Source organism: Protopterus annectens, chromosome 3.part0, assembly GCF_019279795.1.
Source record: "Protopterus annectens isolate FY-2018-M chromosome 3.part0, PAN1.0, whole genome shotgun sequence".
Classification (NCBI taxonomy): domain Eukaryota; kingdom Metazoa; phylum Chordata; order Ceratodontiformes; family Protopteridae; genus Protopterus; species Protopterus annectens.
This window is the reverse complement of record NC_056731.1, coordinates 454074616-454100761: the sequence shown is the minus strand read 5'-3', so window position 1 is coordinate 454100761 and position 26146 is coordinate 454074616. Positions and strand designations below refer to the sequence as shown.

Genomic DNA, 26146 nt, shown 5'->3' with positions numbered 1-26146 from the left:
CTGAGTATCTGAACTGAATTCTGTCTTGAAATTCTCTTTCAAAATACTAAACTCTTGTAAATTTCCTACAAGTTCTACATACCTTCTTATCCTTGGTTCCCAAGCCTTGTACCATGTAAGACATTACTGTAGCTACAGTACCTGTGTCTAATCTGTTTTTGTAACATAATGTTCTGCACACTCTGTTAGCATGTCTCATCCTTATTGATGCTTTTGCCTAAAGGTTATTTTACTGAGCTCATTTGTATCCTTCACTGAAACATTCCTTTGTACTGAAACTGCAATTACTGAAACTAAACGTAAAATGTGAACTATACAGGTCTGCTTTCATATGGCTTCATTTCTAAGCCTGTTCAAAGAGAATACAGTACCAACAGAGGAGAGGTGTCTCAAAGCCAGGGTGTTGCCAAATTCCCTGAGTGATTGCTGCCCAGAAGAGAAGCTATGTTCATTCAAACATCAAAAGGACTCTCAAATCTAATTCTCTGGTGGAAGTAGTGAAAAGGCTATCCAAAGATGATATCTGACAACCTAGATGCTTACCTCCAGCTGCCAGTCTTAATCCAAGACAACTTGTTTCCCCAAGAGAACAAGAAGATTCAGTGGAAACAAACTTCTGGACAGCTGTTTCTATATAGATGCAATGAAGGGAAATGGAATTAGCATGGACTAGATGGAAGCAATCATATCTACTGGAACACTACCAAGATCTCCTTTAAATGAGAAAAGAAAGGCTAGAACAGTTACAATTAACAAACAAACTGGTTACCTCATAAGGAGAGAGTAAAAAGCTCTCATAATGAGCCACTTAAACTTATACTGGAAACTAACAAAAAGTGATCCAACAAGAAAACAAGTTAAAAACAGATCTAATGACCATAATTTAGCTAACCTTCTAAAGGAGTCTAAACAAAAACCACACTAGTGATCTAATGAGAAAGCAAGACAAGAAGTGTTCAGCTGATCAGAATTTGGCTAACCTCCTGAATGAATTTAAGGATGACATTGTAAAGACAGACAGATTCCATCTTTAGTGCCACAGCTACCCCCCTTACACTTTAGTTGATAGGTACAGCTTCCATTTTAAGAAAATAGCAAAAAGCTTATTTAGAAAATTACTGGAGAACTTGTAACCCTTCACTGGCAACTCTGAACATTTTTTTAAAGATGTTAGATCTGATTTTTTTGTAAGATCCATTGCCTACACAAATCTAACCTCCCACCACCCCCAATTACAGAATTTGCTCCACATATCTTCAAACATGCAATTACTAACCCATTTGCTAAACTTACATCTCCAAAACCTGTTTATGGGCAACTGGCTGACTATATAAGACAAGCAGTATCTGTCAAAAGCAACATGGTTTCACAAGAGGGTGCAACACATTAGGCCTAACTATAGTAAGAGCTATTTTGTAGAATTAAGGCAGAGATTTGTTTATTTCCTTTTAAGCTAATTTTTTGTCCCTTATGGAGCTGACAATTGGCTGCCAAAAGTGCCTCCCCTCCATCTAAGATGCCAGGAGTAATTTCTGACTCCATCAGATCTAATCCTTAGGTCTTAAAGGAGACTGAAGCATAAAAGTACAGCATCATACTTGTGGCCATGAGGATTTTGTGATTCATGTGCCCTACCCATTTCCTCACCCTAACACCCAGCATGCAATAACGCAAGGTCATTATGGCCTGAACATCCATTGATTCATAGCCCTGCCATTTGTAAGCATTGTATGCATTCCCTGCTGTCACCATCAGGGAGGACATCTCTGCCTATTACTGGTTTTCTCTCTCCTGATAGGCAAGCTTATTAAATACTACTGTCTTTTCAATTCTTCCAATCACCTCCTCAAGTGTCTGAATATGTCAGACATGAAAAAATGACTGAGAAACTTCTAAATATGCGCTTTGGGGGAGGTCCATTTAGATCAGCAATCACCTAATTTGTACAACATTCAGAGTTGTTTTGGATGGATGATATTGCCTTGGTGGTTGGGACAGCCACAACAGGTGTCCCTCAGTATTCTGTACCCAGGCCTTCATTATTTCTGCATTATACAAAGGATTTAGTCTTGGAATTACAACAACGGAACATAAACATTCTTATGCAATAACCTGGTTACTGAAACCAAAGCTGAGTTACTAATAAACATACAAAAGTTTACAATGTGATGGCACTATTTCTATAACACCCTAACTGTGAATGCAAAATAAATAAATAAATAAATAACTTCAATGATGTCTGGCACCCTTCAAAGGATGAGTGGTAAGCACTAGGTAGCCTTATCTACCACAAGAAGAGTGGTTTCTGGTCCAGAAATTGTAGTTTATTGGCTGTTTGGGCATTTTTTTCATCCCTTTCAACTTTCTGGTTTAAAAGCCCGTGTTTGCGCACTCTGCAGCGCCGCTCAGCTAAGGTAAACTATTACCAGTGCCAGAAAGTCTGCTCTTCAATTTTCCCTTTAGAACATGCTTGTTCTTTTACTTCTTGCATTTCAATTAGCTTAATCAGCTAGCACTTTAACAGGCGTTTGTAGCATTTATTATAGCACACTTAGTTGCTATCAGCACTAGCTGTTACTATGCAATAACAGCACCAGTACTTATTAGTTATGAGCACCCCTCCTGGTATGAATGTAGGGCAATTTCCTGTGATTTCTCCTGCTAACCTGGTGCACTTGGGCATTCTGAGACAGTGTGGCAAATGTCTAATGTACACAGACAACCCTCTCCTCTTACCTCCCAACACTCATACCTGTGACAGATGCACTTATATCACCAAGCTGGAAGGAGTGCATGCTCCAACCAAGACCGGACTGGCTGGTCAAGAGGAGAAGGTCAACACCTGCTACTCAATACATAGAACACACAACCCTCCAAAACACCAACCATCACAACCCACACATAGAAACACAAACCATACACCCACCTTCACGGAGGGTCTCAATAAAAATCTACCCAAACAACAGAGACCCCTGAGACAAAAACGCACCCGACCACCACAACACAACACCAACCCAAGAACACATAGCTCACCACCACAGTGTGCCCTCAACCCAAGCCCTTAAGGCAAAACACTTTGCCCAATGTACTAATCATAGGAGACTCAATTGTAAGGCACAATGATGTCCCACTCACTAGGTTGAACAAGCAGAAGGTGACAGTCAGTTCTCTATCAGGTGCCAGGATCCGCCACATGCACTCAGGTCACTCCACAACAAGTACAAATATGACTCAGTCATTGTCCATGTAGGTGTGAATGACCTGAGACGTACCTCCCTGGACTAAATTAAAAGAGATGTGATGGAACTCTCGGATTATGTGGCCCAGGCAGGTATGACCCTAGCCCTGAGTAGTATTTTACCATCACCCAGAATTATATCACAGTATAAGCAGAAAATGACTGACTTCAACAACTGCCTAAGTTTCTGGTATCATTCTAAGGGCATCCAGTATCTGTCTACCTGGGATGACATGATTGACAGACCTCGATGCTTTGCCAGAGACGACCTGCATCTGTCACCCCTGGGATTCTGGGTACGGGCTAAAGCTCTTGTTACCCCTATAGTGCCTTTGTTAGACAGTGTTGAAAGTCATAAATTCTACCGTAACAGCTACAAACAAAGGCAATCTGAGGGTCATGCTGCTCAATGCTAGAAGTCTAAATCTCAAGATGTACTCGTTCAAAGCTCTCCTCAAAATGGAAAATATTGACATCTCTGCTGTAACGAAGACCTGATTTAAAGAGGCAGAAAGCACCCCTGCACTCCCAGGCTACAACTCATTCCATACCTTTTGGCCCCAGAATACGTCCGGAAGCTCCAAAGGCGGTGGTGTCTTCATATTCCTAAAGGATACCCACACCTCCAGACTAGTAGCCCAGCACAATGCATCCAAGATACTTCAGGTACAACTAACACTGGGTAAGATGGCAACAGAAGTCATAACCTGCTACAGAACCCCAAACATGTCCCTAGACTGTCACTCCAAGTTCCTAAGCACCCTGGAATCTATCAAGGTCCAACCCAATACTCTCATACTGGGTGACTACAACTACCCTTCCATCAACTGGGAAAACTATTAAAGTACCAATGTACAGGCCCAACGCTTCCTGGAATTTATCAATTCCAATGCCTTGGACCGGCACATTCTGACCCCACTACAGAAAGCAACATCCTCAACCTGGTTATCACCAACATAGGAGACCATTGCTCCACACCTATAGTCAATTCATCCATGGTTAAATCTGATCACAAACTGATCACCATGGAAATCTCCATCTCACCTACACCCCTCCGCTAAGGTGACCATCTGAAAAACTTCTCTAAAGCCAACTTTGTGCTCCTAAAAACAGAGGTGGCTAACTTCTTGGCACCCATGCCAATGGGAAATAGCTGCATGACTGTCGAATCATACACCAATGCACTGTACGAGCATGTACACAAATGCCTGGACCTTGCCATACCAAATACAATTACAATGCTCTCCTCCAAAAAATGGAAGCCAATCTGGTGGTCCCCAGCCATCAATAAACTCTAAAACAGAAGTAAGAAACTGTTACAGAAAAAAATGAAGTCACAAGACTGGAAAACCTCCCTTATCAGTCTCAACAAAAAGCTGAGATCTCTTATCAAATCCACTAAAGCCAGCTATGAAGGCAGACTTTCAGCTGACACCAAAAACAACCACAAAGTCTTCTATAGCTATAGTAAAAACCTCAAAGGCAATACCCAGATTTGCTCTGAGTTACTGCACAATGCCACCAGAGTCAGTGCCAACTTTACCCCTCTCCCCCCACCCCAAGGGCCCTATCCCAACACAAGAAAGCCTGGTACCCACCATTTCTGTGTCACAGGTAAAAGCTGCATTGTCCAAAGCCAAGAATACAGTATCCATGGGACCTGATAATATCTCTGGCTGCATCCTACATGAGCTACAAAACAAACTGGCACCACATCTGTGTGACCCATTCAATCACAGCCATACCTCAGACTATGTCCCTAACAAATGTCACACTGCTACAGTCATCCTGCTCCATAAAGGGTGAGCAACTACAGACCCTGGGAACTATCGCCCCATTAGCCTGACCAGTCTGGTAGAGCGCATCATCATAGGTTCATAGGTTCATAGGTTCATACTAGGCTATCTGCCCGAGGGCATTTACAAGCCTAGCCCATAGTTTTGTGGCTTACGCCACCCCTTTAGTATGGGGAACTATACCCATTATTTTGCTGTGCCTCTGTTGAGCAGTGACACTGAGGTAATCCCTGGGGTTAATCATGGACCTGCTTAACAAAGATATAGCCAGTCTCCAAACTCTTGACCACACACAATTTGGCAATGTCAAGGGGAGATCCTGCCTGCTGAACCTGGTTGACTTCTTCGAGTCTTCGAGGGTTGGGAGAGTGGCTTAATGGCTAAGGTGTTTGCCTTACAAACACAAGGTGCAGGGTTTGAGTCTCACAAGGGATAACTGGCTAGGCTTAAAATGGCTCGCAGGGGCAGTTAGCCTAGTACTAAACTATGAACCTATGAACCTATGAGGCAGTCACCAAGGCTGTGAATGAGGGTAAGGCAGTGCATACAGCCTACCTCGACCTTGCCAAGACCTTTGATACCATTCCCCACTCAGGTATTATTGATAAACTCACCAAATGAGGAGTCAATCCTTACATCACTAGGTGGGTTGCAAAGTGGCTCACAGACAGGACCCACAGAGTGAAAGTTGCGGATTCCAAGTCAGACTGTTGAACGGTCATGAGTGGAGTCCCACAGGGCTTGATCCTGGGTCCTCTCCTGTTTGGCATCTACTTCTCAGAAGTCCAGGCTAACACAGAAGGGCTTTGGCTGACCAAGTTCACTGATGACTGCAAGCTAGGAGTCATTATCAACTCCCCAAGTGATGCAGACATCCTACAAAAGGGCCTCTCTGAGACCAATGACTGGTGTCGGAACCATGGCCTGAAGCTTATCGCCAAAAAATGCATTATCATCCCCTTTGGAAAAAGCTCAGTTACCAAAAATTACCACGTTGATGGGAGACCAGTGAACACTGAAGGGGCCATAAGAGATATGGGCACCCAGGTCGACAGCCACCTCACCATCAACCGCCACATTGCCACTGTGGTCAGAAAGTCCAGCTACGTGGCACATCCTATAACCAAAGGTTTCACATCCAGGAAGAAAGAGGTAATCATCCCTCATTAGACCAGTCATCGAATATAATGCCCCCTTTGTCATGTACCTGACCAGACACCTACAACAGCTGGAGAGGCCACAAAAGTACCTCACAAAAAGGATCCTAGGCCTTAAACTACATGGACAGACTCAAGAAACTTCAGCTATTCTCAGTCTCTTATCGTCTACTTAGATGTGATCTTTGCTTGACTTACAAAGCCATGTCCAACCCAGCCCTACCTGAAATGCTACACCTAAAGAAATCCCAATCCCCCCACACCACATGCTCCAGAGATCACAACCTCATTACCACAATTAACAGAACATGCTGGAGGGACAGGTTCATCTCCCAAAGACTGTCCATACACTGGAATAAGCTTCCCATTCATGTCAAGCAGAGCACCTTGCTGGCCCTCTTCAAGAGAAATCTTGAAGAGTAGACGGGTAACAAAGTTTACTCCAGGGATCATTCCAGTTGCCCTGTTGGATAGGGGCACTGTGAACTAACATCTGGTGGCACGGTGCCTGGGCAATTTTGTTTGGGCTAGGCTTGTAAAGGCTCCAGGGCCATTAGCCTAGTACACACCTATGAACCTATGAGTGAAGTGGAAACTCTTTACATAGTTGAAGTGATATTGTTGACTGGACAGTCATTCAGTAGAAGTGCTTGGGATACAGTTTACCTCAATATTGCATTTTGAGCACCACACTGAAAAACTGTGATGCTTGCAGCTGAAACACTATAAATGAGTCGCAGTTACAGTTAACTTGTTACCTTTGTATCAAGAAGGGTTGCTGGTATTCAGCTCTTAATTCCAAAGTTAGACTATGACGTGCTAGTCATAACCTTTAACTCTCAACATAATGCATGCATATTCTGTAAGTCTCCCTCAACAAGAATAATATAGATTAATTTCACTATTGGATGCATGCAGGTGTACCATTATCTCACTCTCTTTCTCTGCAGACAGCATGGTGGATCCTTGTCCCGTTAAGTGCCATCTGGTCTCTTGTCCCACTTAAGAGTACTGCTCCCACTTAGGTCACATGCTAAAATAAGTTCACACCTCTGGAGTAGTGGCATCTCATATTCAGGTGGCACTAAAGATAACATATCTTACCTTTATCTGAAAGGAGGGGAACTGGGCTTTAGGAAAATTGCTAAAACTAAATGGAAACTAATGAACGCAAATGGTTTTATTCAAAACAAAATTTTGGGGGCACTTAGCACCTGTCAACAAATATCAGTGCTTAAGGAACACAGAGTACAATTAAAATAGTTTATAAGCCATATATACAAGTCGTTAAACCAGACAAACTCTGGATACCATTTTTCTTGTATTGTAACACTTTACTGCATGTAGTTGAATTCCATCGAATATGTACCTCTGTCAATCATAATCAGCTGCTCTTCTTTGATTTATTATGCTCTGCATTTATTTTACAAGTAACACATCTTTAATGACTTTGGCCTGGCTCATGGCTGAAAAGGGTCCGTGGGCCAGTTCAGTTGTCTAAATAAACTAATGAAGAAAGAAGTTTGCCCTTCCTGCCAACAGATGAGAGTTTAAAGTTATCATAAGATAATGGCATTAAAACCTTTTTTTACAGAATATATAACACCCAAGTGCAAATAATAATATGTGAATTATTTTACTTAACCTACAGACCAAGAAAGGAAGACTGGCACGCAAGAATTTTGGAATTCTGTGTTCTGAAATTTTCACAAATAGTGGTGATCCTTTTCTGTGATCTTAATACACAGAACTGCAGCCTTTGTAAGATAACATAACAAATGTGATGACTAACATGAAACATTAAGAAAACAAACAGTGAAATGAATAAGGAAGAAGTCCTTCACATTTTAAACAAATTTATGATATTAACAAACACACTTAAGGATTCTTCTGCATCTTGGGGGAAATAAAAACAACAGTGTCTACTAGAAAGTGAACAATATTCACCCAATAACAGAGTCCAACAAAGAAAAAAAAACATTAAATTACACAGAGAGCTGTTGTGGGTTGTAATAGCAAACAAGTTAAGAGGATGGAACTGAAAGACAGCTTACCCAAGGGAATGTTAGGGCAGGTTCAAACAGAACTTACTAAAATTAAGAAGTCTTTATAAAGGAAATAGCAGAAATGATGTTATTACTGACTAAGAGAGATGCCTGAAAAGATAGAAAGCATTGTAATCTCTAAAAAGGAAAGAAATATTAGTTTATTAGAAGAGGTTATACCCAGAAAAAGACTATTTTTTGTACTTAAAAACACATAGAAATAAAAATCTACTGGAGCAGTTACAGTCATGGTCACTAGGTCTTTAACACCACAGATGAGGTATATAGAAAGTAGCCTCATTACTCCTCTCTCGCCACTCTTTAAGCTGACACTATCAAAGTCCATCTCATTCACACTCAGGTTACTGATGTTTCTCAAAGTAAATGTAGAACAGATCAGTTATAAACTGTGTCTCAGAATACTCACATTCTGTAGAAATTGTCAGTCTAGCTAACAGTTTGACTGTGATTTCTTTATAACTGTAAAACATTCATTCCCTTTAAGTATATGTTAATTCTCATTTAGACTTCCAGTAGCTCCTACAGTACATTTTCTTGTCTTGGAGGCATTCCCAAGCTAGACTAAACTCTTAAAATAATGCTGCAACAAGAAGTCATTCTATGCATCATTGTTGCTATGGTATGTTGAATTTGTTGTAATTTCTGGGGCATTTTCAGCAAGAAGAATCACATATTTGTAGCAAAGCAAGCTGAGATGCACTTATCAAATAACAATGCAATTTAATATAATGAGACAAGAATTAGGGAAAACAACCACCATCAGCAATGAAAGTTGCATAATGCAAGCAAGCAATAACAAAATATGAATTTTCAATCAAATAACAGAATTCAAAAGAAGCTTCGGATCTAACATGGATCATTACCATAAACATGTGCAGCTAACAGTTTATTTTCTTGCTCAACAGCAGCAGCATAAAGGTTATCTTACTATTTTCCAAGCTTTCATATGCAGAATATCAGAAGATAAACAAGACGTGAGACACACAGCCTGGTTTACATTAGCAAATACCCTCTCAGAGTAGTTCTGAAAATGTACATAGTCTAGTTCCTAGTATCAGACATAGTAAATCTCTAAGCAAATGTTATATTAAAGAGAACAATCAGATTTCACATTTACTTTTACTCACCCACATATGTAAATATGACCCCTTTCCACTGTAAGAATCCTTATAATATCTTCTGAACAAAGGACAATGTTGTCTTGCACATATTTTGGCTGAATCTGTCCATCAACTGGCAAATCTCTTGAGAAGCAAACTTTAAGCTGGTTAAGGGTACCATTTTCTACAAAACGTTCCAGGTCCTCTCTGAAAAGTAAAGTTTTGTTAACAGCCACTGGTACATCAGGAAACAAACTTAATACTGATTCTACTGTGAAAATGCTTTTTATTACTAACCTGAAAAAATAGTCCCTGTCATGATGACGACACCCAAAAAATAACCAGGTTTCTCCAAATTTAGAATCTTTCATCTGTTTTCTCAATTCCTCCCTAAACAGCAAACAAATATATATGTGTATAAATATGTTAAACACTGTAGTTTTTAAAAGTACACATTTGATTGCACACAATCCTAACATTAAAACCATCAAACAATAAAATCACTGCAAAACCTGCTTTAATATGTATCAACAGTTTTAACTTCTCATTGAATCTGACAGCCCCATTTGGATGCATTCCACGGTGTAGAAAGAATCTCTGAATCTTTTATGGGTTTGGGTTATCCTGTGTACCCTGCTCTTAATGCATGTAACTTAACAATGTATTGCATTCTCTCGTGTCTTTGTGTGTGACCTAGATCAAATCTGAAAACAGGCTCTCAGTAAAATACAGTACAGATGAAGAAAAATAAATCAAGAGTTTAAAATTGTATGTAGTCCTTCTGTACTGCACTGCTAACAGTAGGACAGCTACAAAGACATGTCTGAAGAACCAAATTTAAGCAGGAAGAACAGCAAAGTGAACCAGAATTCAGTCCTGGATTTTTATATCACTGTAGCTATATCAGTACAACAGACACTGATATGTGTAGAGGTTATATCTGACAACTGAGTCATGTTTTTGTAAACTGGGGCTTTCCCTTTATGATAGACTCCTTGACCTATTTGGTGAAATGAAGGTTATTTTTTTTTATTTTATTTTACATTTGTTTACTGGGAATGTCTGACTAGGCCAAGGCTCATTTTCAGTGGAGGCCTGAGGAGAGAAGCTCCACAGAACAAAACTGACAAAAATGAAATAAAGTTGACCAGAAAAAATAAAAACATTTTTAACAAGAAATGTTGTATAAAAGGAGTATATAACAGATGACATAATACATAATGAAAAAATCAAAATCTATAATGCATAGAAAACAATCCAAGTAAAAAGATGACATTCAAGTATATAGTAAATTACATTAATACAACTTGGAAAAAAAGATATAGTGACATGAACTATAGATGTAAAAAGAGAGAGTTAAATGACATGAACAACAGGGAGGAGAAAAGATGACTTATAATTGGAAAAGGATAAAGTACAGAGGTGAAACTGAAAACCGTCAAGCGTGTCAAAGTAAGAAAGTGTTAGAGGTACAGAGGCATATGTCAGCCTGATTTGGTACAGGAGTACAGCCAATTATTGGTAGGTGTTCCTTTAGTAGTTTGAATTTAGAAGTGTTGGAAGTACTTAGTGTTGCTTGTGGTAAGGAATTCTATAATGTATATACCTGGTGTGAGAATAAGGAATCTCCATAGCTGTTACTGGATTTGGTTACATTTATGTTCTTACTATAACGCTACTGTACTGTCTTTTTCCATCTGACTCAACATATGGGTTATCGGATCTGACCTTGGAACCTTTTTCATACTCTTGGATGCAGGGCTCAGGATCCTCCTCTACCCATAATTCCCTCTTCTCCCTACAACACTTCAGATCAAGTTTGCCTGTTTGTATCCAATATCTTGTCTACAAGGCATAAAACGATTTTAATATCATATGCATAATGGGCAGGATGAGAAGTCAAAACAAGGCTGAATATATGACCAGGCCCTGGATAAGAACATTTGATCAGTCAAGAACTATTAGATGACAATTTGGGTTAGTGGGATACAGACAGGGAGGGAATGTTGATCTGGACAGAATTCAACATGGATCTAGCATTATGCTAAGTACATAACTTTTGTATCTGATGTTGTCTTTTCCATTCATCTCAACATATGGGACACAATCCACAGCTACTGATCACCCCGAATGGTCTCATAGAAGGATATTCCAAAGGATGTTGGAGCCAAAGGATGCATGGGATCTAGAATGCATATCCAGCTTATGATGAAATACAAAGGTATGAAGAGTAGCCCAGTAGTCTCAGCACAAACCTTGTCTATGGGTACTCTAGAATAATAAGCAGGGGAGGCTACTACTGCTCTAGATGAATGAACTATGGATTTGGGTGGAATGCCAATCACATTTCTTTACAGACAAAGACAATACAATCAAACAGCCTCTTGGACAGTGTGATCTTAGAAACACCTTGTCCCAATCTGGCCTTTGGGAAAGAAAGAAAGAAAGAAAGAAAGAAAGAAAGAAAGAAAGAAAGAAAGAAAGAAAGAAAGAAAGAAAGAAAGAAAGAAAAAGTTGATCTGTTTTCCTGAATCTCTTGGTATGATGCAGGTAAAATCACAGTTGATGGTCAACATCCATCAAGTATAAGACATTCGACTTTGCTAGAAAAGTCTGGAAAATTGACTGGTTAAGCATAGCTTCCAATACACATTGAGAAGAAAAACGTGGATTGGTCTGAAGGGATACCCTATCTGCATGAAAAATCAAGTAGGGATGTTTGCAAGGTAAGGCTTGTAATTCAGAAATTCTCCTAGCAGGTGTGACAGCCTGCTGGTTTTCTGAAACACACATTTCAGACCTGCTGATGCTGCTGGTTCAAATGGTGGTCAGGTTAGGGCCTGATACACCAAGGTGATAATCCCAAGGTGGGACTGGGTCTCTGATGGGGGGGTCTGACAACAAAAGTTACTTTTAAGAAAGCCTGAGAAGAGTGGATATGGCTGCTAGCTGAACCTTAATTGTTGAAAAATTGTCATCTTCTTGGAACAACCTTACTAGAAAATCCAGAATAAACAGTAAAGGTGCTGAAAAAGGAACTAAGCCTTTAGGCAAAGCCCAAATAGAAATCTTTTTAATTTACTTCTGTAAACTTTTCTCATGTTAGGTTTCTGGGATGAAGACAAAATGTGAATAATGGAAGTTGAAAGAATGCCATCATTGAAATTGGAGGAAGCAGCCTGTTAGCTTCAGGGCTTTTGATTTTGGTGAGGCTGGCCATACAGCTGAGATAGACTGGAAGGGGGTCCAGCAACCGGGCGATGTGCGTTTCAGATGAGGCCAAAGGAAGGGAACCAAACCTGCCAAAGCCTAAAGGGGAAAATAAGAATCATTGTTGCTTTTCACCTGATGGCTTTCAGCAGAAACTTGGTAATAAGGGGAAAAGGAAGCATGAGGGCCAATTCTGGACTACAGCATTCCTCAGTGACTGTCCCTCGGGGGGACTAGGGAGAAGTAGCTGGTAGATTTGGTGTTTATGTGGGAAGTGAAAAGGCTGCAGCAAGCATGACCCCAGAAACTGAAAATCAGTTACTGCTGATTGATGGACAACTCATGAGGCAGAAGAACAGATCTGCTTAATTTGTCCACCAAGACACTGGAACTCCCTGGGATATGCTTTGCCACTAGAAAGCATTGAGAAAACATTGCCCACTGCCACATCCTCATGGCTTCCAGCATAATGGATATGAGCAGTTCCCCTCTGATTGCTGATATACTAGACAACCGCCATGTTGTCAGTCTGGATGGAAAGCACAACCTTGGGAGGGGATCTTTGAAAAAACCTGTAATGCTAGGAGGGTTACCCTCTTTTCCAAGACAGTGAAGTGAAGACTGGCCTTGGTCACAGACCATATGCCTTGAATTACCTTGCCTTCAAAATGACCCATCCCTTCCCCCACCCCAGAAGGGAGGTATCCCTGGTAACAATGGTTATTGGGGCGGGAGAGGTGAAAGATCGACCCCATGTGAAGGGAGAAGAGACCAACTATGAAAGAGTGTGATGCCTGCATATCTATGTGAGTCATATTGAAAAATAAAGGCATTGATGCAACATTGACCACAGAACAAAGAGTGTCCATTGCAGCACTCTCATGTAATATCTTGCTTGTGAACCAATGTAATCGATGCAGCGATTGACCCCAGTAATCAGAGAATTAGCCTTGTTGAGGGATTTGAGGAATTGAGGAATTAAGAAATTTGGAAGCCTGAAGATGAAGAAATAGAACTATTAATACTGGGAGTTTGGTAATTTGGGATGTTGTTCCCAGATGGGACCCTGTGAATTCTAAAGGTTTGTGAGGGTGTCAGCTGTCTTGTCTTCAGATTTACTGTAATTCCTAAGTGATGAGAGACTTGGAGCAAGAAATCCCTGCATTGGGTCAGCAAAACTCTGGTGGGAGTGGTCAATAGACAGACATCTATACAGATACCAGGCTTTTACCCAGCTTTTGTATTCTTTCACTTGTATACAGGGAAATATCCTGAACCCTTGAAGTCTTAGGTAAACTGCTACCACTGCCATGCATTTGGTGAAAACCCTGGGTGCTGTGGTGAGGCCAAAGGGCAGGGCTCTGAACTGGAAATGGCTAACCCCCAGATGAAAGTACAGAAACCTTCTGCAATCCCTCTCTATCTTTAAACAGTAGTCGGCACCCTGAAGGTCTACTGAGCACACCCAGTCATCCTTACTCAGAAGTAGCAGAATGGACTGAACTGTGATCATCCAAGATCTTTGCCTGTTTCACCAACTGGTTTAGATGACTGAGAATGGACCTGATGTCCATGGTCTTTTTCAGAACCAAAAAGAATCTTGAATAAATTCCATATTCTTGCTGGTCTGGTGGGACCTCCTGGATGAGTCATTTTTCTAATAGCTTTGATATTTCTTTTGTTGCCAAACTCCTCTAACTGGGTGTAATGCCGAGAATTCTCTTTTTGATTGGTATGGGGAAAAGCAAAAGGAATAATGTAGCCTCTGGTGATGGCCTTCTGCACCCAAGAATCTTAAGTGATGAATAGCCAGGCATGAGGTTGCAGAGATATGCACCCCAGACTGTCTCCAGAGTGCGGTAGTCAGGCAACTGTTCAAGAGTACTGAAAGTGTTTCTCAGTAACGGGATCTTGGAACCCTTGATTTTGTCGTCTGCCTCTGACCCCTGGACAATGTCCTTTAAAATTATCCTCTCCCACCTCAAGCAGTTCTATAACCATAAGTGTCCTGGGTAAAAGTCTGGGACTTATGTAACCACAGCTTCTTTCCACCCTTCTAGTTCTGGGAAAAAGTCCTTTGGAAGGGGGTGGAAAAACATACCTACGGCAGAATGAATTCTCCCTTCTTGCTCACTTCTGGATAGCATAACCTTTACCTTGGGTTCAAAGAGTGTTGAACCATCAAAAGGGATGTTCATAGGTTGGTACTAGGCTATCTGCCCTAGGGCCTATACAAGCCTAGCCATACCAATTCCCTGGATATTTCTTCCCACAATATTTACTTCCCTGGACCCCTGTCTAGCACGGTGACTGACGTGATCCCTGGGGTGAATTTCCTCTCTCCCATCCAACCATCAAGGTTCCTTTTGAAGAGGGCCAAGGAGGCGCTCTGCCTGACATGTATGGGCAGTCTAGTCCAGAGTATGGGGAGTCTCTGGGTCAGGAACATATCCCTCCAGCATGTTTTGTTAATTGTGATGACAAGGTTTAGATCCTTGGAGCATGTGGCTCTGAGGAATTGGGATTTCTTTAAGTGAAACAAGTCCAACAGCTCAGGGTTTGACATGGCCTTGTATGTTAAACAGACTCTGAGTAGATGATATGCCACAGAGTATAGCTGGAGTTTTTTTTAGATGGTCAGTATAGGGCATCTGCTTTAGGCCTGTGATTCTTTTAGTGAGGTATTTCAGCGGCCTTTCCAGCTGTTGCAGATGTCTTGTGAGGTACATGCCAAATGGGGCATTGTACTCTATAATGGGTCTAATGAGGGATGAGTACAGTGGGGCAATGACCTCCTTTTTTCTGGATGAAAAGCTCTCAGTGATGAGGTGTGCCACACAGAAAGATTTCCTGACTGTTGTGGCGAAGTGGTTATCGAAGGTGAGACCACTGTCCACCTGTGTCCCTAAGTCTCTCATCACACTTTGTGTTTAGTGTACTGCCACCTATGTGATAATTCATGGGTACATGATTGATGAAGGACATCTTGAAGCCACAAAATCACAGAGATGCAATCCAGGAGAGAGACAAATAGCAATGACATTGCTTGCCGATCTTGAAGTACCATCTGCCACATTGATAAATCAGACATAGCTGTGAATCTACAGTTTCCCACATGCCCCAGGCAAATTACTCAATAGGGATTTGGAAAGTTCCTAGTCAAATCCCAATGAAACAGAGTCACGTGAGTCAGACAGTACAGAGAGCAAAGAGAAAATGTTAATGAAGCACTGTCCAACATCCTGGACTCCCCATTAGGGGTTTTCTGGGGATCAGCTCTATCACGTTAGGCTCCTTCCAAGCCCAGTGTGAGACAAAATCAATAAGCATTTCAACAGGAGGAACCACTCAGGAAGCAGATGAACCAACCCCCGCGAGGATTACAAATTCTTCCTGAAAAGGGGCTTTGGAGGACCAACCCCCTCTGTTTCATTAATTCAAAGATCTATCCGAAGAAGATCTCCTCCAGGTAAGGAACCTTAAAGAGCCCTCCCCTTCCTCAAAGATGGTACTTTCAGCAAGCGACTCCTGAGAAGAGTCTACATGCTTCCTTTTGCAAGACTGCTTCCTGTGGCCTTTGGTGGAAGGCCCCAGAAAAGGCTCAGAATCAGAATGGGAAATTGTGACCCTCTATGTTAATTGAGGCTGGCTGTCCCTGATGAGTAGGATGCATGGAAGGCTTTGCAGAATCCAGAGGGATTCAAGACAGACTCTAGATCTGGAGAGCACCCTTTGAAAGGCTTCAAACTCCAAAGTTGAGACAGGTGCAGAAGAAAACCTTCTATGATACAAAGGTCTTAAGGAAGGAACATCCTCAGTCTTGACCCGACTTGGCTCCATTAACCTCAGAGTCAAACTCAATCCCCATAACTCAGCACTGACCCCTCAGCTCTGAGATTCTTTGTGATCCAACAGCACTAGGGTCAAAGGACAAAGGAAACTGTTGGATCTAGACCAGAAGTTGCTCTTGGCTCTGATGAAGTCCTCTCAATGGCATCACTTGGAACCATAGACAATGGATCCAAAGGACAGACTGGAGAAGGAGTAATCAAAAAGGAAGCTATATGGACCAGACCGAAAGATCCTGGTGAGGGAGGTGCTGCAAGGATCCCCGTCTCAATTTAAATCCAAAGAAATTTCCTCATCATCCTATCTATAGCAGCTTCAGAAAGGCTTCTCAGTGATCAAAAGGACCTTTACAAAGACACCATAGAAGGTGTTTTAGAGATCAGTCATTTGTGAAATATAGAAGTGTGGAGTTGAAGACGTACTGGCTGGCTCCAGGGAAAAACAGCATATTGGAGTAGGACTTCAGATCTAAATTTGCTCATATCCTGATTCCAGACCAAAAGTCTAAGGTTTTTTTATTACCAGGCCTGACGGGGAGCCAGATATGGGAGCCATTTTCTAGGTCTCTCCTTTTGCTTTTCTTTTTCTTTTGCCTTTTCTTTACTTTTCTCCCTTTCCTTATCCTTGTCTTTAGTAGGTTTAGCCTTGCCTGTCTTCTTAGCAGAGTGAGAAGCTGACATAGATGCCAAAGGGGTCAACTTTTCCACTTGAGCATGGAGAAGACTCTTGAGTACCAGCTTATTTCTTTATTTAACTAGACACCTGTCTCTGAAGGTAGTGCAGAACTCACACTCAGTACTTAGGTGGTCTACCCCAAACAGAGGATGCATAGATCATGCAGATCTTTGGGGGGGGGGGGATCTTGTACCCACAGGCACTTCACTTCTTGAAATCAGAGGCCTTCATCCTAGAAGAAAACAACCATATGTAATAACAATGCCACAAAAAAGTACCCTTATTGTACTCTATGAAAAGCATGAGAAATATCAAATCGCTAAGCAACAAAGTACCAATGCAACTTTCAAAAAGGGGTAAATATATATATATATATATATATATATATATATATATATATATATATATATACATTCACACATATATAATTGCACATACTACTCATGCATACATATACTTCATATACATTATTTAAAAACAGAAATAAACAGAAACTTTTTTTTTAGAAATTAGACAAGAAAGGGTGAGAAGAAGACTCCAAAAAATTTTGCAAAAATCAAAAGGCTGCAAAGGTACATATAAATAGCAATAAAACACTAAGAACAGAAACCAAAAAGATATATTTTCAGGAAAATATTGGAAAAACTAGATCTAAGCACTTATTTGAAATGAGCACAAAGATGCACTCAGGGATTTTATGATTGTGTGAAAAGCAACTAGCCTATAATGAACAGCTAAGTGAGAGTCTAAGTGAAGACTTCACTTTTATGTGGCAACTTTGTTCACAGGCAGCTTGGCTTGGTGCAAACTCTACTGCCATCTATAGCTCTAGCCGATGTCCTTTTTCCACACATATGATTTACTAAAACTTCAGTATTAAGGATTTTATATGCTGCTTTTTAAAAAATCAAGTTTATCCCTACTGCTTGCTAACTATCAGCTCCATTTACAGCCATGCAGCCAACTTGTTCCCCCTTTAAAGGAGGTGAGAGCTGGCAAGGAAGGGCTTTCACACAGGTAGTCAGCAGGGGTTTTGTTTGTAACCCTTAACTCTTAACTCCACACTCCTCAGCAGCCGACATTGCAAACAAGGGCCAGGCAATACTCCCTTTCAAATGAGCAAATGTGCACTCTTCCTCCCCAAGGAGCCACACTCTCTTGGAGGAATACTGCTGAAGCAACTTGGCAGAAGCTCAGAAAACATCCCCAGTCTATCTGTTGCATGCTATTTTCCCATATTCTGCAAGATGTGGCACTGCAGCAGACTGGATCACTCCCAACCAGGAAATGGTAAGCTGGCATAGCTGCTTCATTCCTATCTTCCTTGTCCAGCTCCCCTAGAGCTCGAGAAGCTAATCGAACTTGGGTTGTCTAGCTCATAGCCACAGCTCTCTCTATGTCATGAAGCCAGGGCTGGATGTGCCTTTTAATCTTGCAGTCTGATCTAGTTTCATCAGTTCTGGGGCTGCCATCATTTTTCTTAGCCCATGCTCTGGATATGCCTGATGCTTGAAACATCTGTTGAGTTTTTTGCTTCCTAGTGATTGTTTTTATAGGTTCTCCGATATGCTCTCTGTACACATCAGAAGTACTTCTCAATTTTCTTTACTCAGACCTGCTTTAGGATTCTGACTACAACCTTATTTAATTTCCAAGAGCCAGTTTAAATGGTCAGTTATTGTCTACTCAAAGCTCTATACATTTGCTAGACTTTTTTTCCCCTCCTTCAGTTTAGTTCTGAATCCCTTTTGCCTCAGGAGCAGTCTCTGTTTTGCCCCAGTAAATTCTAGTGACACAAAGTTATCTATTTTACTTTACACTCAACTGTATGCATTTGTTGGGCTGCCCACACAGATGCCAAATGATCACACAATAATTGTTTACCTTCAATTATTCTATTAGTTGCCACTATCATCTAACTCTGAGTCCTTCAAAACCCTACTTTTCTCTTACCTATCCACTAAACGTAAATGCTCCTGCTTTCACCCTACATAACAATCTTAAGAATTTCCCCTTTGAGCTTTCCATACTCCTGCTCTTCTCTGCACTATTACCTCTATTTCTATTCACTAATTAAACCTAAGCTAACATACTCAGACTAAGCATCTTCTCTCTCTTGACTTCAAGTATTGTATATATTGTAAATATCAAGTAATTCACTGATGCTTATTGTCCAGTCAGTCTAAACTTACTGCCTTGAATGTAAATACCTACAAACTGTGCTACCTATGTCAAAATTGTATTTCAATGTCAATTTATCCACCTGTACCTGATTGCATATATGTATTTACCATTGCATTATGTAACCTGTGTATCCATATATGTATGTACTTACCCATTGCATTATGTAACCTTTGTAAACATATTGCTTATTGGAGCTTTTCTCCCCGGGCCTCAACTGAAAATGGGCACACCACTGGCCCAGTGGACTTCCCTGGTAATCAAACTGAAATAAAATAAAATAAATATGTGCCGATCACAATGGCATTGTGGTTACTATTTTTTTTTTTTTTTACATGTTATGCAGTTTGATTATAGAAAACAGAACATATGTCTCCCTGTTCTTGCTCCATCACTTTGAACCTCCAAGGATCCATCTTTCTGTAAACAAGTCACATCATCTGGTAGTCTTACTTTGCAGGCCCGGAGTGCGGTACAGGCAAGCCATGACAGCACTCTCTGAATGGAGCATTTTTATATCCACTAGGCCTACTTTAATCACTATGTATGAAATACCTATGAAGCTTATTTGCCATTACGGGCTGAAAGCTGGGACATGCTTTTTGCTAGTACCATACTGAGCACTGTATTTCAACACAAGGTCTTTCTACAAAAATTGTTACTGTTATGGATTTTTCACATTTAGTGAAAGAGATCTGACGTGATTCCAACTCTGCTTTCAACTCATCTACTACTGTTCTACAGGCATCTCTGTCATTATCCTAGATGTGAGAATATCGAGGTGAAGAGAACCAACATCAGAATTACAAGTGGCTTAAGTTCTATGACAAAAGAATAGCACCTCTGAATGTGTCATGGGAGCAAGAGCAAAAGAATAGTTGTGTAAAATCTTACCATAACCATAGATGTACCTCTCTTCCATGTTGCAGTATTCTTACTGTGGGATCCTCCACTTTAGGTGACCCGAATGTCAGATCCTATACAAAAGCTTTCAGCCTGGTTGCTGATGGTGTGTGGGATGTCACACATAGGACCATAAACCAGGGACCTTAAATGTGACATCTGCATGCACAGACCTCAGAACTAACTGCTCAGACAGTAGCATAGGAGATGCCAAAAGATGCCCTTCATACTGGTGAAATGCCACACTGTCCAAAAATGACCCGAATGCTGGTAGGGGCTCTATGAAAGGCCCTAGACCTGCAGATGTGAAAACAGGGGGTCAGGAGGGAGGGAAGGACTACTGCAACATGGAATGGAATGACATATATGGTTGTGGTACGATTTTACACAACTATTCTATGTCCTTCTATTCTCATGTTGCAGTATTCTTACTGTGGGAGAGTACCACAGCACAGGAAGGAGGAAGGGTGGAGGTAGAGGTAGCGGATTCCAGAAATCCTTGCAGGATTGCCCTTGCGAAACTTGCTCTGGCTCTGGAGATATAGTCCAGTTTGTAATGTTTGGTGAAGGTATGTACAGTGGACCAGGTGGCTGCTTCAAGGATGGTAGCTGTGTCTAGGCCTTTGAAGAAGGCTTTGGAGGAAGCTACTACTCTAGTAGAATGAGCCCTGATTCAGGTTCTTTCCATGGTATGAGTAGCAGAAATAGATGGGTTTCCTGATCCAACAGGAAATAGTCTGTTTGGAGACTGCCTTGCCCAGGGCTCTGGGGTGGAAGGAAATAGAGTTGATTAGATTTTCTGATGGACTTGGTTTTGTCCAGATAAAATCTTAATTGTCTGTGAACATCCAGGGAGTATAGTATTCTCTCCTTTTAGAAAAAGGTTGGTAAGCGAATAGACTAATTTAGTGATAGCTTGTTGACCACTTTGGGCATGAAGGAGGGATTGGTACGCAGGGTCACCCTGTCTTTAAAGATAGTATAAGGAGGGCATGCCATGAGTGCCTGTAACTCTGGCACGCTGAAGTGAGGGCTACCAGAAAAACTGTTTTCCATGTGCACATCTGCAGGGATGCAGAAGTGGCTGGTTCAAATGGAGTAAATGTAAGTTTCTCCAGGACATAATTTAGGTCCCAGGGTGGTGGGATAGGCTTTCTGGGTAGTCATATGTGCAAGACCCCTTTTAAGAACAATCTAACATCCAACCTGGAGAGTAAGGGAGGTTCCAGGGGTAGGCAGGCAGAGATAGCAGAGAGGTGCACTTTCACTGAAAAATATGACAGATCTGCTTTAATCAGCTTATACACATAAGCTAAGACTAAAGGTAAATCCACTAGAAGCAGATCTTTATGTCTTTGGAGACATCATTTGGAGAATCTGTCCCATTTAGAAATGTAGGATCTCCTTGTGTTAGGTTTTCTGGCCTCCTGCAGGACAGAAAGCACGTCCTCTGTGTAGCGGTACTAGAAGTTTATCACCCAGAGAGTTAGGCTCAGCATCTCTTGGTGTGGATGGATGAGAGTCCCCTTCTGTTGTGTGAGTAGGTCCACCTTGTGAGGTAACTTGTGGTGATTGCCCTTGGTGAGGGATTGTAGAAGGGGGAACCAATGCTGCCTCGGCCAGTAGGGAATCACCAGCAAGATTTTTGGCATGTCTCACCTGATCTTCAGGAGGACTTTCTGAATGGGTGCAAAGGAATACAGAAACCGTCCCTTCAATGAGATGGTGAAGGTGTCCACTCTATAAGCTAGAGGAGACTGGTGTTTGGTACAGAATTTTGTCAGTTGTCTGTTCTGGGAGGAGGCAAACAGATCTATATGTGGTGTACCCCATCGGTGGACAATTTCTAGGAAAACTTCCCTGTGTAACATCCACTCGTGATGTAGAGAGAATGATCTTCTTAGGGCATCTGCCTTAAGGTTGTCCCACGAAGGGATGTACATTGCCTGTAGGGGCAAGTTGTTCTGTGAGGCAAATTTGCATTGTCAGCCTGCATAGGAAGTAGGACTTGCTCGTCACCCCCCCCCCCAATTTGTTGATGTACCACATGACAGTGGTGTTGTCTGTGAAGATTAGCAGAGTCCTGGCTGAAGGATAGTGAGAAAGGCCTTCAGGGATAAATAAACCACTGTCATTTCCCTGACATTGATATGCTTCCTCAAGAGGGATGCCTGCCAAGGTGCTTGCAACCTTGAGTCCCTTCATGGTAAACCCCAGCCCAAATCCGAAGCATCTGTGTGCATATGTTGAGCTGATGTGGAGGGTAGGAGGGGTATTCCTGGATTCATTTGAACCTGTTGCATCCACCACCTTAGTTCTGTTTGTAGACAAGGTAGGAAGGGTATTTGGAAGTCTAGAGGATGGCTGTGCTGGGACCATATGTTCTTTAAATACCACTGTACCTTCCTCATGTGCATCCTTGCTAAGGGAAGCATAGGGATTGTGGCTGCCAGGAGATGCATAAACTGTCTTGCTGACAGCTGGTCTATCTGGAGGAAGTCTTGGAAATGGTTTGTCAGGGAGATTACTTTGTCTTGGGGTAAAAATGCCCTCATTAGGTCTGTCCGAATCCTGCACCCCAGAAAGACCATGTCTTGCTCTGGGGATAGGGATGACTTGGGAAGGTTCAGTGTGAAACCTAGTCTCTGAAGCAGGGACATAGAGAACTGGAGATGATTTTTGAGGGTCTCTTCTTTTGCTGCAAAAATCAAAATATCGTCTAGGTAGGGACAGATCTGTATGCCCTTAGTCCTGCAGAAGGCTATGATGGGAGCATTTGATGAAAGCCCTTGGTGCAGTGGACAAATCTAAGGGCAAGGCAGTAAACTGAAAATGAGAGCAAGGTCTAGCAAAGCATTAGCATTTCTTGTGGTGTGGGTGTATGGGGATGTGGGGGTAAGCCTCTTCAGGTCCAAAGTGGCCATGAATGCTTGAGGTGGCAATAGTGGAAGCAGGGTCTATAGGGACAGCATTATGAAAGAGGGGACTTTTAGAAAAAGAATTAGAATGGATAAGCCCAGGATTGGTCTCCATGATCCATCCTTTTTTGGAACTAGGAAAAGTCTGGATTGAAAACCTTTCCCTTCTTGTCCTAATGGGATGGGTTCTATTGTGCCTTGTGCCCGTAGATCCTGGATAATGTGGGGAATTAGGTGGAGCTGATTTTTGGGTGGGAAAGGAATGCTCTGTGGGGTGGGTCTGTCATGCCAGCATAGGAAATATCCTTTTTCCACTATTGCTAACACCCAGCGGTATGTTGCGATTTCTTTCCAGAAGGGCAGTCAGTGAGAGAGCTATGAAAACAGGGGAAGGTGGGCAAGGCAGTCAAGCATTGTTGCTATTATTTCTGTCCTGAAAGGACTGTCTTTGGGCTGGCTGAAAGGAGGTAGTCCTTGAAGAAGGTTGCCTCCTAGTCCCTTTCCTATGCCTACTTGAGGAAGGGGTGGTTGTAGAAGGGGCCCTTCTGACAACAGATAATTTCTATAGTACTTAGGTATGGGGGGAGACCAGCAGGTGTTTAATATCCTGCAGGTATTTGCTCTTCTCTCTCAGATTTTTAAATAGCTCTGCAGACTGTTTACCAAACAGAAGGTTATTATCAAGAGGAGCATCTAGGATTTTGGACTTAAAATCTTCTGGCAGGGGTTGGAGCCTAAGCCAGGAGTTTCTACGCAGAACTGATGCAGTTGCAGCTGATCTAGCAGAGGCCTCTGCTGCATCACAACTGCATCTGATGGAGAGCCTGGCCATCTGGGATGTCAGGGATAGCTTAGATGCTAGCTCAGTTTTGTTAGTGGAGTCAGGCAGGGAGCTCAGAATTGTAGAGGCTTAGGATACCAAGTCCAAGGCATATTTTACTATGTATTTGGTAATTAATTGCTCTGAAGGGCAGGGTGGAAGAGGTGCAAGTCTTCTTGCCCAGCCTATACATAATTTTACTGTCTTTATCTGAAGGCAAAAGAGATGAAGAATGGAGCAGTCTAGATTGTCTATCTGGGGCCACAGCAGGGTCCATGAAGGGGGGGGGGGGGCTACTAGGAATTTGTGGTCATCAGGCACTTTATACAAACGGTCTGGTCTCTTTGGGGCAGGTAACTGAGAGTCAGGGTTTTTAGAGCAGGAGGCAAAAGCGTCCAGGTATGCAGGGATCACTGGAGGAATGGCTGATGGGGAGGGTGATTCAACCTGCAACAACTCAAAGTATCTTTTTTGAGTTTCTGTCATTTGGGAGGTATCCCATTTGAAGTATTCTTTCATCTTAGTGATGGTTTCACCAAATGGTATGTCCTATGGAAGGAAATCTCCTTCAACAGAATCCTCATCTGGAGAATAATATTCCAGGGAGGAGCTATTTATGATGAACAGGTGATAGACTCCTCTGAGCAAGAGGAGAGGGCCTTCTCATTCCTGGGGAACAGAGGGAAGGAGTGAGGCAGCAGAAGTAAGCCTTGGGATGAGCACTGGAATAGAGAGGGCTGAGGAGGGTGTAGGCCTAGGGGTCATAAAGGGCTGCATCAGGGACGAAGTAAAGGACTAACAGTCCAGTTGTCCTTCGGGGGGGGGGGGGTAGATAAATGTTTAGCTTTTTGTCTTCTTTTAAAAGGAGAAAAGAGGAGAAAGCTACTACATGACAGAGCAAAATCCTAAATGGGAAGGCATCTCTGATCAATACTAGCAAAAAACTATGATCACTCATAAAATCATCCAAGGCCAACTTTGAGAGAAAAATCGCTAATGACACAAAAGACAATCATAAAGCCTTCTTTAGCTATGTTAGAAACCTGGGTGGAAACTCCCAGATATGCTCAGAATTAGTCCAAAATGATAAAAAATCACTGAACCCACAGACATTGCCAACATACTGGCAGACAGGTTCAGTGCAAATTTCTCCCTCCCTCCCCAAAGGAGAAATATCTATCCCACCAGAGTCTAGCCTCCCAAACATCTCAGATGCCCAGGTGACAGCTGCTCTCTCTAAAGCAAAAACACAGCATCAATGGGACCGGACGGTGTCCCCGGCTGTGTGCTACACGAACTCAATGAGGAACTAAACCCACACATAAGGCTGCTGTTTAATCTTAGCCTTACTACAGGATACGCACCCAAAGAATGGCGTCCGGCAACTGTGGTCCCACTCCACAAAGGCGGTGCTTCTACGGACCTTGAAATTACCACCCCATAAGCTTGACGAGCCTTGTCTGCAAAGCTATGGAGAGGATCATAATGGAACTCATAAATAAAGACATTGGGGACCTACAGACACTGGATCCTACCCAATTTGGCTTTGTCAAGGGCAGATCCTGCCTCTTGAACTTGGTCGACTTTTTCGAAACAGTCACTAAGGCCATTGATGAGGGTAAGGCAGTTCACACAGCCTACCTTGACCTAGCAAAAGCGTTCGACACAATACCCCACTTGGGCATCATAGAAAAGCTCACCAGCTGAGATGTAAACCCATATGTCACAAGATGGGTTGCAAACTGGCTCAAGGACAGAACACACAGGGTTAGAGTTGCTGGTGCCATGTCAGACTCTAAGCCGGTCACGAGAGGTGTCCCATAGGGCTCAGTCCTGGGTCCCCTCTTGTTCACCATTTATTTTTCTGAAGTGCAGGCAAACATAGGGGGATTGTGGCTGACAAAATTTGCAGATGACTGCAAACTGGGCACCATAATTGACACTCCATCAGACACAGACATCCTTCAGAAAGGTCTCATAGAAATGGATAACTGGTGCCAGAGCCATGGCCTTAAGCTAAATGCCAAAAAATGTATAGTCATACCCTTTGGGAAAAACAAGGTAACCCCTAATTACCACATAGGTGGTAATCCATTAAACACGGAAGACGTTATCAGGGACCTGGGGACCCAAGTTGACAGTAACCTCTCTTTTGACACTCACATTGCCAAAGTGGTTAGGAAGACCTTCTACATTGCCCACCTGATCATGAAGGGATTCACATCCAGATCAG

The 26146-nt window shown here is 42.1% G+C and overlaps 1 protein-coding gene across 1 annotated transcript in view; it reads right to left on the bottom strand.

Annotated features, from left to right (window-relative positions):
- The window catches only part of MTRR (5-methyltetrahydrofolate-homocysteine methyltransferase reductase), a 780817-nt gene that overhangs the window by 72195 nt on the left and 682476 nt on the right, over positions 1-26146 (bottom strand). The window contains exons 14-15 of the mRNA XM_044064883.1: positions 9655-9747; positions 9385-9564 (exon numbers count right to left, since the gene is read on the bottom strand). Coding sequence (XP_043920818.1) covers positions 9385-9564; positions 9655-9747 — 273 coding nt within the window. The remainder of the gene's footprint in view (positions 1-9384; positions 9565-9654; positions 9748-26146) is intronic.